Source organism: Xenopus laevis, chromosome 9_10S, assembly GCF_017654675.1.
Source record: "Xenopus laevis strain J_2021 chromosome 9_10S, Xenopus_laevis_v10.1, whole genome shotgun sequence".
NCBI classification, from domain to species: Eukaryota; Metazoa; Chordata; class Amphibia; order Anura; family Pipidae; genus Xenopus; species Xenopus laevis.
The window spans coordinates 10097631-10114437 of NC_054388.1; the positions used below are offsets into that span (position 1 = coordinate 10097631).

Here is a 16807-nt window from a genome sequence, read left to right on the forward strand (position 1 = left end):
AGATTGTATGGGCCCCATTATTTAGTCCCCTTGACTGCCTTAAAGGGATTCTGTTATGATTTTTATGATGTAAATTCTAAATTACCCTGCAAATAATTCACTCTACAATACAAAATGTTATTCCTCAACCAACAAGTGTATTTTTTTTATTTCTAATATTGGTGTGTAGGTGCATCTCAGGTCATTTTGCCTGGTCATGTGCTTTCAGAAAGAGCCAGCACTTTAGGATGGAACTGCTTTCTGGCAGGCTGTTGTTTCTCCTACTGAATGTGTCGCAGTGGGACCTGGATTTTACTACTGAATGCTGTTCTTAGATCTACCAGGCAGCTGTTATCTTGTGTTAGGGAGCTGCTATCTGGTTACCTTCCCATTGTTCTGTTGTTAGGCTGCTGGGGTGGGAAGAGAGGGGGGTGATATCACTCCAACTTCCCTGACTGGGGGCAGCTGGGAAACTGACAATATTTCTAGCCCCATGTCAGATTTCAAAATTAAATATAAAAAAAAATGTCTTTGCTCTTTTGAGATACAGATTTCAGTGCAGAATTCTGCTGGAGCAGCACTATTAACTGATACATGTTTTCCAATGACAGTATCCCTTTAAGTACAGTAATATGTTTTGCGGCATGAATTAATACCAGTTATATAAGGTGCATAATTAATTCTAAACCAATTATTTTGGGTCATCAGGTTTAATTTGCCCCTGAGCAAAATGTAAAGAATCCCTGTCCAAGATACTCTAGTAAAGTCAATCATTGAAGGATTTGGGGATGAACATTTGTTTGCTGCACTGAAAATTCAGTAGAAGGAATGTTCTACCCTCATACTGTAATGTCTATTGGAAGTATGGCACCTCATACAAATATACAGAGAAGGAATGTTCTGTTTATTCCATCCATATGTATAAATAAAAATTGACATATTTTGTATTTCATACACAAATAAAAACAGAAGATAATTCCATTAATTGTCCTAAGATAACATCTAATTCTGAAATAAATAAATATAGACCAGTGTTTCACAAAGATAATTGCTTTAATGTAAACTTTTTTTTTTTTTTTTTTACAAAAATCAAAACAATATTTGGGCCCATAGCAATATTTAAGAAGCAATGGAAAAACCCAACTGGTCTTCCCCGCCCCTCCAAAATACAGGGGTTTTCATTCTGGGCGATTTTAACGTGTAACTTACTTTTGAGAGGAGGGTTAATATTACTTTTACTTCCCCGGATCAGGGGATTAGGATTTAAGCAGCTGCCAGTTTGGTTGGATCATGTGGTTGCAAACAAAGTTAATAATCCTTTTAAAAAGGACACAATCTCATTGCCTCCCAGTTTGGACTCTCCATAGACTCGATCCACAAAAGAGATAGGAACCTGAAATGCAGAACCAAAGGAATGTTATTGACCTTAGTATGAGCAGAGCATTTTCTTTCTGGGTATTTCTTACATATAGTAATGGGATCTACTATCCAGAATGCTCCAAACACTGGCAATCTTCTATAATGTTCAAATAAAAAATTCTTCATCCTTATCTAGTCTGTGTCTCATTTGAATAATAAAATACAATCATTAGGGAGCAGGCAGGCAATAAAATATGGCATAGCATAATGGCCACTAAAACAGAAATCTATATGGCACACTTCATACCAGGGGCAACTTTCTGGGTTCTAAAGTATGATATTTACATATATAGGCAGAGCTTGTTCGGTCAATTTATTTAAAATGGTTATAATAATGAATATACTGTAAATTAAATTCTTATAAATGGTGCTTAATGATGTCATTTGTCACATGACTCACTATAATAAAGTACCCCCCTGTTGAAAAATAGGATATTAGAAGTCACTCATGACCTATATGCTTATACAAGTACCAGGAATGGCATCCATTATCCAGAATGCTCTGAATTACGGAAAGGCTGTGTCCCATAGACTCCACTTTATCAAAATGATCCAATTTTTAAAAAAATATTTCCTTTTTCGCTGTAATAATAAAACAGGAGCTTGTACTTGATCCCAACTAATATATAATTAATCCAGAATGGTGCAAAACCAGCCTATTGGGTTTATTTAATGTTTGCATGATTTTCTAGTAGACTTAAGGTATGGCGATGATGGAAAGATCCGTTATCTGAAAACACCAGCATTCTGGATAACAGGTCCCATACCTGTATAGGATTTGCTATCCAGAAACCAGTTATCCAGAAAGCTCTGAATTATGGAATGCCCGTGTCCCATAGACTGTGATTTATCTAAATAATCCAATCTTTTTAAAAGTGAATTCCTTTTTGAATAATAAAACAGTAGCTTGTACTTAATCCCAACTAAGAAATAATTAATCCTTATTGGAAGCAAAACCAGCCTATAGGGTTTATTTAATATTTACATGATTTTCTAGTAGACTTAAAGTATGGCGATCCAAATGATGGAAAGATCTGTTATTTGAAAACACCCAGAGCATTCTGGATAACAGGTCCCATACCTGTATAGGATTTGTTATCCAGAAAGCTCTGAATTATGGAATGCCCGTGTCCCATAGACTGTGATTTATCTAAATAATCCAATCTTTTTAAAAGTGAATTCCTTTTTTAATAATAAAACAGTATCTTGTACTTAATCCCAATTTAGGGTTGCCACCACCTAAACCTGAACACAAGGGGCGGGGCAGATAGCATTGGGGGTGGAGCTGTAATGACATAAAAGGCAGGCACAATGAAGTAGGTGGAGTTATGACCCCAAGGTGGGTTATCACATTATTCTCAATGTTGTAAACCGCCTAGAAAGTTTTGATGTCCAGTTCAAAACCACACTGGTGGCAACCCTATCTCTTATCTATATTCTGCCTGTTGAGTAAAGCTGGCCATAGATGTTGAGATGTTTAAAATATCCGATCGTCATTGTGAGACCACGATTTTCTCGGAACGATCGTACAAATTGACCATCAACTAAAAAGACCAATTTGCCAGGAAAACAAAGGGTAGCTGCCTGCTTGGCCCTGCAAACATAGATAGATTGCACTGGGACTGACAAAGATTTTTAAACCTGGCCGATCAATTTCCTGACAGATGTCGGCCGAAAAATCGTAAGATGTACGATCGTTCGAATCCCACTAACCGCACGATAATTAGTAATAAAACCGAACAGGTGGCAACCCTAGTAGTGTCTTAGAACATCATTCTCTTTATCACACAAGTATGGGACCTGTTATCCAGAATGTTTGAGACCTGGGGTTTTCCAGATAACGTATATTTCTGTAATTTGGATCTTCATACTTTAAGTCTACTAGAAAATCATGTAAACATGAATTAAACCCAATAGGCTGGTTTCGCTTCCAATAAGGATTAATTATATCTTAGTTGGCGTCAAGTACAAGATACTGTTTTATTATTACACAGAAAAAGGAAATCATTTTTAAAAATCTGAATTATTTGGATAAAATGGAGTCTATGGGAGACGGCCTTTCTGTAATTGGGAGCTTTCTGGATAATGTGTTTGCAGTTAATGGATCCCATACCTGTACTAAAAGTTAATCTAAAGGTGAACAAGCCTTTTAAGCAGAGTTTATTTTAAATCTATCCAGTCTTTCTTAGGTGCCAAACATTCCAGATAATAAAGCCCATCACCAACATAGATTTCCAATTTTCCACTGTTCTGTTTTGGTGACAAAGCAAATCTCTCATACAGTTCCTAACAACAGAGCCACGTGTATATCATTGAGGAAAAGCCCTTTTCCATAGGTGTGCAGTGTTCCTGACATAAGAATTGGTCACAGAGGGGGATGATGTTTATTCAGGCTGCACACGAGGAGACTTGCTCCACTTCCTGCTTTAGCTAAACACATCGCTTAAGAGCAAAATGGCTGCCCCACAATGCTTGAGAATCTGATGTGCCCTGACTGCTGCCACCTACAGGCCAGTCCTGGGAGCTGTGCTGGTGCAAACAATAGCTTGCTGTAAGTATGACTATGACACTCTCTAGACACGCAGCATTAGTATCAGCACATAGACACGTCGGCAGCCTTTTCTCAGAGAAGAACTTGTAGGTTCCTATTAGGTGAACTGGGAGTTGTAATGAACAATACGAGCGGTCAATCAGTGAGGAGTGATAAAAGCATGTTGACTGCAGGTCAAATAAGGCAAATGCAAATGTTCAGCGTCGGAGGCCAATGATCAGATCACATGTTGACCCTCCATCTTGCCCCATATTAACGCCCCCATCCACAGTCCATCATCTGCATGTCCCAACCCACAGCTTCTCATCTGCATGCCTCGCCCACAGTTTCTCATCTGCATGCCACTCACAGTTTCTCATCTGCATGCCACACCCACAGCACTTCATCTGCATGCCCCGCCCACAGCTTCTCATCTGCATGCCCCGCCCACAGCTTCTCATCTGCATGCCACACCCACAGCACCTCATCTGCATGCCTCGCCCACAGCTTCTTATCTGCATGCCACACCCACAGCTTCTCATCTGCATGCCACACCCACAGCACCTCATCTGCATGCCACACCCACAGCACCTCATCTGCATGCCCGCCCACATCTTCTCATCTGCATGCCCCACCCACAGCTTCTCATCTGCAAGCCACCCCACAGCACCTCATCTGCATGCCACACCCACATCACCTCATCTGCATGCCACACCCACAGCTTCCCATCTGCATGCCCCGCCCACAGCACCTCATCTGCATGCCCCTCCCACAGCTTCTCATCTGCATGCCCAACCACAGCTACTCATCTGCATGCCCCACCCATAGCTACTCTGTATGCTTCCACAAGTGGTCTGCATTTCTTCACCCAAAATGCTTAAATTCCAGGGCCGGAACTAGAGGTAGGCAGAAAAGGCACGTGCCTAGGGCACAAAGGTGAAGGGGGCGCTAGGCAAATACCTCTTCCATTCACTTACCTCTAGTCCGGGCCCTCTTCCTCGTGCTGTAGCTTGTATCTGCCCCCTATGTGAGGTCACCTCGCACATAAGCGGGCGCATGTGTGACAACGTGGGAGGTGGCGAGCTGGGTTGCCTAGGGCACCCAGCCAGCCCTGTTAAATTCTATTGAATGCTACGAAGCCTAAACCTCCTTGGGACAAGTTCTGACCACTGACAATACAGTGTTGCAGTTATATTTTTATTAGGGATGCACTGAATCCAGGATTCGGTTCGGGAATCGGGCAGGATTCAAGCTTTTTCAGCAGGATTCGTATTCGTCTGAATCTTTCTCCCCGGCTGAATCCTAATTTGCAAATGCAAATTAGGGACGGGGAGGGAAATCTCGTGACTTTTTGTCACAAAACAAGGAAGTAAAAAATGTTTTCCCCTTCCTACCCCTAATTTGCATATGCAAATTAGGATCCGGTCGAATCTTTCGCGAAGGAATTGGGCCAAATCCAAAATAGTGGATTCAGTGCATCCCTAATTTTTATACTTTATTAACCCTTTAATATTTTTGATTACGTCAAATGTGAAGTCCAATCAGCACATATTTCAAAGACAGTAGAACTCCAATTTTATATATCTGGGTTTTAAACGATTCTTGGAATAGACTTCTCTTATGGTCTCATACAGGCAAGTGGCATCTTTCTTTCCCCCTGGACTTTACAGTTTCCCAGACTTTACACCATTTTGACATCATCTCCTGGGAAATGTAAATTCGAGGTTGTACTTCTGTCATATAACCTACGTGATCACTTCATGTAGATTTGGGATATCAAACCTACCTACCGACATGGAAATCAAAGAGATTTTGTGCTGTTTAAACAAACATTCTTGGACAAATCTACAGATCCAATTGTGTGGTCTGCAGATTTTTTTTGTTGCTATTTTTACAAATAGTGACTTTCTAATATACAATAATTTATCACTCTCTGTATAAATGTACATTCAGACTTTGATCTTACATGCCCTTATTTTACGTTTTCCTAATTTTTCATTGATTTTTACTGGTCCCATCTATATCTTATGCATTATACTTATTATTTTAAATATTACCCTAATTTTACACCATTTTTTCTGGCCCCGAAAAACAAAAACATGGGTATTCTGCTGTAATTGCTGTGGAAAGCAGTGTCTGTCTTTATAGTCTGTGCACAGACTGATTCAGAAAGTTAGTATTTTGTATGCCAGCTGCTGGACACCTACAATTCAGAAGAAGCAGACAATTGGTCTGTTTTTTGTCAGGTTCTCCTTGCCGACTGACCTCTTCTGCATTTGCTATCATATCTCTTTTGCCCCAGGCACATGTCAGTTCCTGTATCCTGTGCTCAGATCATGTGACCGGATATGAACCCACCCAGCGTAATGTGCAATGGCAAGGACTTTATGGGTGGGGGATGTTAGGGATGCAAGGGGCAGTCCTTTTCATAGAATAGATAAATGTAATTTAAAATGTAATTTAATACGTCATCAATGAATGTGATCATTGCAGCCTATAAGGGATACTTGCATCTTTAATACTAATATCATATATACTTTAACAATAATAATATATTAAATGTAATACTTTTTAGTAATGATTACTGTCATCTGGGTGTTTTTTCCTTTTAAAGAACAATATTTCCTCCTGAGCATTCCACTCCTGGTATAGTAAAAGGCAATTATACCATTTTATACATTTTCATTTGCTTCAAGGAAATAATTATATTGATTGCCTTTTTGCTTAGCTTACCCATAGATTTACAAAGTTTTAGAACTGGGTAAACTCCATCAATTATGCCAGCAAAGGTATTCCCCTGTATGAAGCACTGTGGCCTTTTGATGTCTGTAAAAATCTCCCTAAGCCAGTGATCTCCAACCAGTGGTTCATGAGCAACATGATTCTCGCCAACCCTTGAACGTTGCTCCCAGTGGCCTCAAAGCAGATTATTTTTAAATTTCTGGTTTGGAGGCAAGTTTTGGTTGTATAAAAACCAGGTGTACTGCCAAACAGAGCCTCCTTTAGGCTGCCAGTTCACATAGGGGCTACCAAATAATGTGGCACCCCCAGGAATTCTTTTTTCAAATTTGTGCTGCTCCCCAACTCTTTTTACATTTGAATCTGGTTCATGAGTTTAAAAGGTTGGGGACCCCTGCCCTAAGCAAACAACAATCCCACTTATTTTAGCAAAGTAGAATAACTCAAAAGTAATTGTTCTATAATTGGTCTTTACCTCCCCAATGGTGTAATTCAGTTGCCGAGCTCGGACGATCATCTCCATCTGGAAAACATAGCCCTTCGAGACGCACCGCTCTACCAGCTTTTGCAGCACATCTTTTCTATACAACCTGTGAATTATTTAATGAAATATTGTACAATATACCAATAAATAGCCTCTTATATACAACCATATATGCATAATGTCACCAGTATTTAGTGATGTCTTATGGCTCAATGCAACTTGTGTATTGTAAGAAATAACCTCTGTGACTTCTACTATCCTTATTTAAAAAAAAAAAAAGTCTTATCCCTCATAATGTCTCCTCTCTTGAGTTTTAATCCTACGATGCAATTCCCATTGCTGTGCTTGCAAGTCTGAAAATGGCTAAAACCCTGTCCTGCATGCTGAGCTAAGGCTCCAGAAATATGGATTGGGAATATACAGCAACAGAGACAAGAGGAAAGTGTTGTAAGGGTTACTGTCTGCTCTGCTCTCATTTCCCTACAGAAATAGGGATTGGTAGCACTAGATTGGTACCTAATATATAAGGACAGAGACAAGAGGAAAGTGTTGGAAGGGTTACTGCCTGCTCTGCTCTCATTTCCCTACAGAAATAGGGATTGGTAGCACTAGATAGGTACCTAATATATAAGGACAGAGACAAGAGGAAAGTGTTGGAAGGGTTACTGTCTGCTCTGCTCTCATTTCCCTACAGAAATAGGGATTGGTAGCACTAGATAGGTACCTAATATATAATGACAGAGACAAGAAGAAAGTGTTGGAAGGGTTACTGTCTGCTCTGCTCTCATTTCCCTACAGAAATAGGGATTGGTAGCACTAGATAAGTACCTAATATATAAGGACAGAGACAAGAGGAAAGTGTTGGAAGGGTTACTGCCTGCTCTGCTCTCATTTCCCTACAGAAATAGGGATTGATAGCACTAGATAGGTGCCTAATATATAAGGACATAGACAAGAGGAAAGTGTTGGAAGGGTTACTGTCTGCTCTCATTTCACTACAGAAATAGGGATTGGTAACACCAGATAGTTGCCTAAAACATAGAGAGAATGGGAAAAAATTGCTCTAATTTCATATGAAAGAGTCAAACACCTTAAGAATTTTGTTTTTATTTTGTTAAAAAAACCCAAAACAAAACACACATACCTGAAGCTTCCGGTTAAATCAGAGGCACCTGGTCTCAGCAACACCTGAGTTATAAAGTTAGCTCCCCGGCTGTAAAGGAAGGCACATTGAATAAGAAACACATAAAGATATTCACAGTTCAAGCATCAATGCATCGTATACTTAAAAGGAGGCCCACCTTTGATTAATCTTTACTTACTTTACTTAGAAGCAGTCTACATATGTTGTATACTGCATGGCCTTTAAGAAGTACCCTTTTTCTATAATCTAGGGCAGTGGTCCCCAACAATGGCTCACAAGCAACATGTTACTCACCAACCTTTTGAATGTTGCTCCCAGTGGTCTCAAAGCAGGAGCTTATTTTTTTAATTCCAGGCTTGAAGGCAAGTTTTGGTTCCATTAAACAAGGTCTACTGACAAACAGAGACTCCTGTAGGCTGCCAGTTGACATAGGGGCTACCAATAGCACAGCATAGCCCTTATTTGGCACCTCCAGGAACTTTTTCATGCTTGTATTCATTACTCCCCAACTCTTCTTACATGTGAGTGAGGCTCACGGGTAAAATAGGTCGGGGTCCCCTGATCTAGGGTCTTTACTATTTTATAGTTTATGTTATTTTGCTTCATATTCATAATCACATTTAAACAAATACCTAGTTGCTAAAATCAGATAATTACAAACAGCCATTGTCATGGGAACAATTTCGAGATATTAATAACAGAGGGGAGGATCAAATTAAATTTGTGTCATCACTTTGGGGGTTATACAAATCTTTTTGAAGCCTTTTAAAGTACAGCTCAAGTCTAGCTCATGCGGTGAATTTTAATGTAAACTTCTGCATTAAAGGACATGTAAACCCCCCATGCCGTGAAAGATGTACAATCTCGAATGCGCTGTAGAATATTTTGGCATTATATTGTTCTGCTTTCAAACTTGCTGTCTCACATGTAATTATCTGTAAGTTTAACGAACATCCAAACAAAAGTGTCAATGGAAAAGGCTTGCAGGTGAAGGGGGTCCCCTATTCAACTTTACCTTATTAACTTTCTTTTCAAGTCCCAGCCATAAACACCACCGTTTCCAGCGTACCGAGTGCCAGACACTATATCATAGCTGCCTTCTTTCTGTTTTCTGTGCAAAAATTAGAAACGAAAACATGTGCTTTTTATTGGAGAATATATCTATAGCCAGGAAGGTTATGATAAATGAGCAAGGGCTCCCGTGCAACAGTTACTATCATAGTGCCCAAGAGTATACAGATTTGAAGGATGCTAGATGGGTCGTAGATCTAGACTACGTTCCTAGTCAATTCCAGGCTGAGATTTAAAATAGTCCCTGGCATTTCAAGTACACTGAGACCCAAACAACCCTCTTACAGGCTCAATAAATAGTGAGTCTATGGTATGCTATTTACTTTACAGCGCTGCAAAATATGCTGGTGCTATATAAATAATTGTTAATAAAAATAATAATAATAATCCTACAGTAACTCCACTGGCATTTGCCAGAATCTACAGATTACAGTAGCCCAGGCAAATACCTATTGCTATCTAGTGATGCCAATACACTGAATCTATCACTGGAGGCAAATTAATAGCAGACTAGACATTTATTTATGCAATGTTTTGGTGCACAATTGAGACACCTAGTAGGGATATCATATTATAGCATGGAATAGCTTTTTTTTGACAATTATAAAACTTTGAAGGAACTAAATCATGTCAAATTGGCACTTTCTTTCAGAAAGGGGAGGTTATTTAATGAGTGCGGCTGTTATTTATGTACTATCCTCGAGTAGGGCACTAAAGGGTGAAAGGTACAATGCAAATCTACAAGAATAAATCATGTTAATCTTTATAATTATGCATAGGAGTGTTGGTTTTATAATTTTTTATCCATGTGATGTTGACTTTGCAGCCCACTTTTTTTCGAGTGCAGATATTTAGTAGTTACAAATGTATATAATATGTTAGATAAATTTAAACTTTATACTTATACTAAATCTATCAAAATGCTACTTATTTCCTTTTAAATACAGGAATGGGTTCCATTATCCAAATTATGGAAAGTCTGTCTCCCATAGACTGAATTTTACCTAAATAATCCAAATTAGAAATAAATGGCTTCCTTTGTAAAAAATAAAACAGTAGCTTTTACTTGATCCAAACTAAAATATAATTAATCCTTATTGGAAGCAAAATCAGCCTGTTGGGTTTATTTAATGTTTATATGATTTTCTAGTAGACTTAATGTACGAAGATCAAATTACTTAAAGATCGGTTATCCGGAAAACCCCAGGCCTGAGCACTCTCTATAATAGGTCCCACAGATCAACCGCGACTGCAGTACAGGTATGGGATCAGTTATCTGGAAACCTGTTATCCATAAAGCTCTGAATTATGGAAAGGCCGTCTCCCATAGACTCCCATTATATCAGAATAATCCAAATTTTTAAAAATGATTTCCTTTTTCTCTGTAATAACAAAACAGTAGCTTGTACTTGATCCCAACTAAGATATAATTAATCCTTATTGGAAGCAAAACCAGCCTTTTGGGTTTATTTCATATATGAAGATCCAAATTACTAAAAGATTCATTATCCAGAAACCCCCAGGTCCCGAGCATTCTGGATAACAGGTCCCATACCTGTACTACATATTTCAGCATAGGCTTTCCCAACAGACAAAGGAACAACCCTGTTTTGGTTATTAGATGGATTTGAGTGCTACTGGGAATAAATCAAGACAAGCAATGTGATTCCATATTAACAAAACAGCAACAACATAAAGATAATATGTAAATGATTCATATACTTTATGGTGTATGTTGTAGAACTCATAACAAACAGGCAATTTAACATTTATTGCTTTACTCACCTTATAAATTCTGGTATAAATTTGGGCTAAAAAAACAGGAAATGAAAACCAATGTCAGGACCAAAACTGGAGCAGAGGACAAAGGCAAGTAAGAGAGAAAAGAAGAAACTTACGTGGTGGGAGAGATCTGCATCCATGATAATAATAAAGTTACCCGTGGCGTGCTGCATGCCGTGCACATAGGCAGTACCTGTGGGGGAGAAGTCAAGGCAGGAAGTGAAGAGGCTGCTGGGTATTTTTTAGACATGACATATACTAAGTGATCATTCATATCTATCACATTTATAGATAACTAAAGATCTCAAGAACAACTTACCCAAGCCAAGTTTCTTTGCTCTTGGGCGCAGCAGCTGCAATGACACAAGACAACTGGATTAGAAGACTGGAGAAATCTGTACGTAGACTGACATTTAGCTGAAGCTTTAAATTACCAACATCTATCAGCATTGTATTAAAGGAGAACTAAAGCTTAACTAAGATTTAGGCTAGAAATGTTGCCTCAATAATCTAGGGCTTCAGTACCAACCCAAGTCCAACACAGTCCTTTATCAGGGAAGATCTGTGAATCTGTATGTGCTCCCTGTAGCTCGCCCATCTTGTTTTGGGATTATTCTTTCTACACAACAAGTGCGGGTCCTAACACAGACCAATCACTATCTACATCTGTCACATAACTTCCCTTATTTTCTGCATTTTAGTAACTGCGGGGTTGATTTTAGTAACCTAAGCTCTCAATTGCACTACTACCAGTAGTAACCACGTATCTCTTTTTATTAACAAACATGCGCTAGCCTAAACTAAGCAAATCACTGATTGGTTGCTATGGCCAATTTAGCACCTCTATTAATCAACCCTATGTGGTTATGTAATAAAAGACACAAAGTTTGCCCGGGGCAGTAAACCTTAGCAACCAATCAGTATGTAGAATTTGCTAGTCACCTGTTTAAATGCAAGCATCTAATTGGTTGCCATGGGTTACTGCTCCTGGGCAAACTTAAAGCCTTATATTACATATAGGGGATAGTGTGTTCAGGTAAGTCTTTCTGCAAGGAAAGGGATTTAGTGCAGGGAAAATTTTAATCAAGTAGTAACCCATAGCAGCCAGTCTAGGATTGGCCAATATTCACCTTCAAATTCTACTATAATTCTGATGAGCCGTACTGGTATGGGACCTGTTATGCAAAATGCTCGGGAGGTAGGGCTTTCCAGATAACAGATCTTTCTATAATTTGGATCTTCATAACTTAAGTCTACTAAGTAATCATATAAACATTAAATAAACCTAATAGGCTGGTTTTGCTTCGAATAAGGATTAATTATATTTTAGTTGGGATCAAGTACAAGCTACTGTTTTATTATTACAGAGAAAAGGGAAATCATTTTTAAAAATCTGGATTATTTGGATAAAATGGAGTCTGTGGGAGAAGGCCATTCCATAATTTGGAGATTTCAGGATAACGGATCCCATACCTGTATTTGAGTTATCAATAAACAAAGTAACGATTGCCGTGTTACCAATGAACACATCACATTCAATTGTGGGCAAGAAATCTGTTAATCATTTCTCATTGTCAGTTCACTAATAATAAATCCTTAGGTACTGTATCATTCTTCCCCAGTTGGACGCACTAATGTTTGAGGATCATGTTAAAATTGACATCTCACGCGCTATACAATGTTGGCGTAATATCATGTTAGGCCACTCTGCAGGTAGCAATAGATATTATCTACAGTTTTGGTGTGGCTAGGGGCAGAGACACACGGTCAGATTCGGGGGGGGGGGGATTAGTTGCCTGGCGACAAATCTCCTCTTCTTCGGGGCGACTAATTTCCCCGAACTGCCTTCCCGCCGGCTAGAATATAAATCGCCGGTAGGGTGGCACTCGGAGCGCTTCATTTTCCGAAGTCGTCCGAAGTTTCCTCATGAGGCATCTTCTGAAAAGAAGTGTTTCAAGTGCCGGCGGGAAGGCAGTTCGGGGAGATTAGTCGCCCCGAAGAAGAGGAGATTTGTTGCCGGGTGACTAATCTCCCCGAATCTGAGCGTGTCTCTGCCCTCACGAGGAAACTTCGGCAACTTCGAATCGCTCGAAAAACAAAGCACTCCGAGTGCCACCCCGCTGGCTATTTACATTCTAGCAGGCAGGAAGGCAGTTCCAGGAGATTAGTCGCCACGAAGAAGAGGAGATTTGTTGCTGGGCGAGTATCTTCACGAATCTGATCGTGTCTCTGCCCTAAATACTTACAATTTTATCAGAGCCGTAGATTTTTTGCAGCTGCTGAGCAACCTCTAATGTGCCATCCGGGCTTCCATCATCGATGACTATAATTTCATAGTTGTACCCACTACAGAAACAAAAGTGACAACATGTTGGTTTCTCTTAATCCCAATACAGAATCATAAATGAGCAAAGACAAATAGGCAAATTTAATATAAAAATACTAAGCAGCCGTGCTGTAATCATAACGTTGCCAGACCAGTTCAGCTTGAAATGTGCTTGTAGTATTATATAGGCAGTGGGATGGGGAGACAGTCTTCTCTTGATTTCTGGAATGCTTAAAGGGATAGTTCACCTTTTAGTTAATGTTATAGAAAAGATAATTCTAAGATACGTTTCAATTGGCCTTCATTTTTTCTTTTATAGTTTTTGAATAATTTGCCTTTTTCTTTTGATTCTTTTCAGCTGGTGGGGGGTGTCAATAACCCCACCTAAAAAACAATTGCTCTGTAAGGCTACAAATGTATTGTTATTGCTGCTTTAGATTGCTCATCTACCTATTTAGGCCTCTCCTATTCATATTCCAGTTTCTTATTGAAATCAGTGCATGGTTGCTATGGTAATTTGGATCCTAGCAACCCGACTGCTGACATTGCAAGCTGACTAAAAAGCTAAACAACTTGAAAACCCACAAATAATAAAAAAACAATCGCAAATTGTCTCAGAATATCCCTCTCTAAATCACACTAAAAGTAAAATTAAAGGTCAACGCTCTGTGCTAAAGGGAAGACGTTTGGTTTATCTAGTTGCTAGGGACCTACTTTACCCTAGCAACCAAGCAGATGTTTAACTGAAAGACCGGAAAATGAATAAGCCTAAATAGAAAGATAGCAGGTGTTAGTGAAACTAAACTGCCCTATCCAGTATACACTGGTGAATGTACAAGGGAAAATCTTATATACAAATGCAGATACGTGGCCCCTTCCTTCTGCATGGATACAGGGTAGCAGCAATGGCTCTAACTGGCAGAAAAAGGGTGTTTAAAGGAGAACTAAACCCTAAAAATGAACATGGCTAAAAATGCCATATTTTATATAGTGAACTTATTGCACGAGGCTAAAGTTTCAGCTTGTCAATAGCAGCAATGATCCAGGACTTCAAACTTGTCACAGGGGGTCACCATCTTGGAAAGTGTCTGTGACAATCACATGCTCAGTGGGCTCTGATTGGCTGTTGAGAAGCTAAGCTTAGGGCTCGTCACTAATTATCCAGCAGAAAATGAGCTTCCCTGGCTGTAATATAAACTGATGCTACAGGTTTGCGGATTATTAAATTCTGATGGTTTCTGTGCTGCCATGTAGTAATTATGTGTATTAATTACTAATCAGCCTTATATTGTGACATTTCTATTCTATGTGTACTGTATATTGTGAGTGGGTCCCTAAGCTCAGTAAGTGACAGCAGCACAGAGCATGTGCAGTGAATCAGCAGAAAAAAAGATAGGGAGCTACTGGGGCATCTTTGCAGACACAGATCTTTACTGCTAAAGGGCTGTGGTTGCCTTGGGCTGGTACAGAAGCACAAAACATCATGTACAACATTTCTAGCTACTTCCTTAGTAAGGCTTTAGTTCTCCTTTAACCAACATGATCCCCAGGGAACTGTGTGAAGAGATAGTGGCAGTATCTGATTGGCTGGACAATACAGCCACACAGCAAAGGATTGTGGGTAGTGATAATGGCCGGCTCTGATTGGCAGGTAAATAATTGCGCGCAGCTCAGAGCTCACCTGTCTCGGAAGCACCGGACCAGCAGCCAGACAATAATCGGCAAGTTCTCCCTTTCGTTATACGTGGGGAGCAGCACCGAGTATTTGTCCCCGGACTTCCTCTTGTTCCCGGAGGTGGCCATGTTAGCACCTACCAAGTACCGGCCCTGCATACGTCACCCTCTTCTCATCACGTGACCGCACCATCCGGCCAGCGAATGCTCCGCCTACGAATTGCTGGCGCGCCGGCTGGGATTGATATGTGCTTTGTGGTGGAAGCGGGGAAGGGAGGTGGTGCAGAAGAAGAAGAAGTCTGGGCCTGGGAGATGGGCAGTATCGTCCAGGGGATGAACAATGGGCTTCAGGGGCAATTTGTGGGTTTTACAGCGGGTTCAAGCCTCCAGGTCCATTTGGGGGGCTGTAAACTGGCTGTGAGGCAATATGGCGCATGTACAATGTAATTCAGGAGAAATCTGGGGCTGTATAATGGGATCAAGGGGAAATGCGAGTTCTGTACAGGGGACATTAGGGGAAATTTAAAGAATGGGCTGCGGGGGGGGGGCACTGCTACTGGTTATTCCAAGTAACTACCCACACCAAATGCTGCATTCTGTCTGGCTATGGAATTGTTCAGGCCTTGTTCCTTAAAGGGGAAGGAAACCTCGTCGGCGCTAACCCCCCTCCCGTGTATTGCACCTCCTCCCCCCTGGCCTACCCCTCCTGCTGGGCAAATGCCCCTAACTTGTTACTTACCCTTCTGTGCAGGTCCAGTCCAGGGAGTTCACAGACGACCTCTTCTTCCACGCGATCTTCTTCCTCCTTTGACCGGCGCATGCGCAGTAGGATCGTTTCGCCGGTACGATCTACTGCGCATGCGCGTGACTTTTGGCGCATGCGCAGTAGATCCGTACCGGCGAAATGATCCTACTGCACATGCGCCAAAACGCCGGTCAAAGGAGGAAGAAGATCGCGTGGAAGAAGATGTCGTCTGTGAACTCCCTGGACTGGACCTGCGCAGAAGGGTAAGTAACAAGTTAGGGGCATTTGCCCAGCGGGAGGGGTAGGCGAGGAGGGAGGGGGGGCAATACACGGGAGGGGGGTTAGCGCCGACGAGGTTTCCTTCCCCTTTAAAGGGATCCTCCTGTCATCAGAAAACATGTTTTTTTTCAAAACGCATCAGTTATTACTGCTGCTCCAGCAGAATTCTGCACTGAAATCAGTTTCTCAAAAGAGCAAACAGATTTTTTTATATTTAATTTTGAAAGCTGACATGGGGCTAGACATTGTCAATTTCCCAGCTGCCCCTGGTCATGTGACTTGTGCCTGCACTTTAGGAGAGAAATGCTTTTCCTTCTCTATGTAACTGAATGTGTCTCAGTGGGACATGGGTTTTTACTATTGAGTGTTATTCTTATATCTACAAGGCAGCTGTTATCTTATGTTAGGGAGCTACTATCTGGTTACCTTCCCATTGTTCTGTTGTTTGGCTGCTGGGGGGGGGGAGGAACGGGGGTGATATCACTCCAACTTGCAGTACAGCGGTAAAGAGTGATTGAAGTTTATCAGAGCACAAGTCACATGACTTGGGGCAGCTGGGAAATTGACAATATGTCTAGCCCCATGTCAGCTTTCAAAATTGAATATAAAAAATGTTTATAGGAAAACTTTACCCC

General features: G+C 40.5%; 1 protein-coding gene across 1 annotated transcript; it reads right to left on the reverse strand.

Moving 5' to 3' along the window:
* Nucleotides 1–1043: 1043 nt before the first annotated feature.
* On the reverse strand, nt 1044–15293 carry dpm1.S (dolichyl-phosphate mannosyltransferase polypeptide 1, catalytic subunit S homeolog). Its single transcript, NM_001095996.1, has 9 exons — nt 15156–15293; nt 13395–13494; nt 11468–11501; nt 11265–11341; nt 11152–11177; nt 9311–9406; nt 8296–8364; nt 7143–7257; nt 1044–1372 (listed from the first exon to the last, which is right to left on the reverse strand). Exons 1-9 carry the CDS (start codon nt 15275–15277, stop codon nt 1268–1270), a joined length of 744 nt encoding a protein of 247 aa, NP_001089465.1. The 5' UTR covers nt 15278–15293; the 3' UTR covers nt 1044–1267.
* Nucleotides 15294–16807: the final 1514 nt, after the last annotated feature.

Bases quoted from the DNA above. Each gene is read 5' to 3' on its own strand.
- dpm1.S (NM_001095996.1), bottom strand. From the start codon at position 15,277: ATGGCCACCTCCGGGAACAAGAGGAAGTCCGGGGACAAATACTCGGTG. The intron at 11,502-13,394 runs GTAAGTATTTAG...GTGTCATTGCAG, and splicing joins TCTACGGCTCTGATAAAATT to CTGCTGCGCCCAAGAGCAAA. The intron at 9,407-11,151 runs GTGAGTAAAGCA...ATTTTTGCACAG, and splicing joins TTTATACCAGAATTTATAAG to AAAACAGAAAGAAGGCAGCT.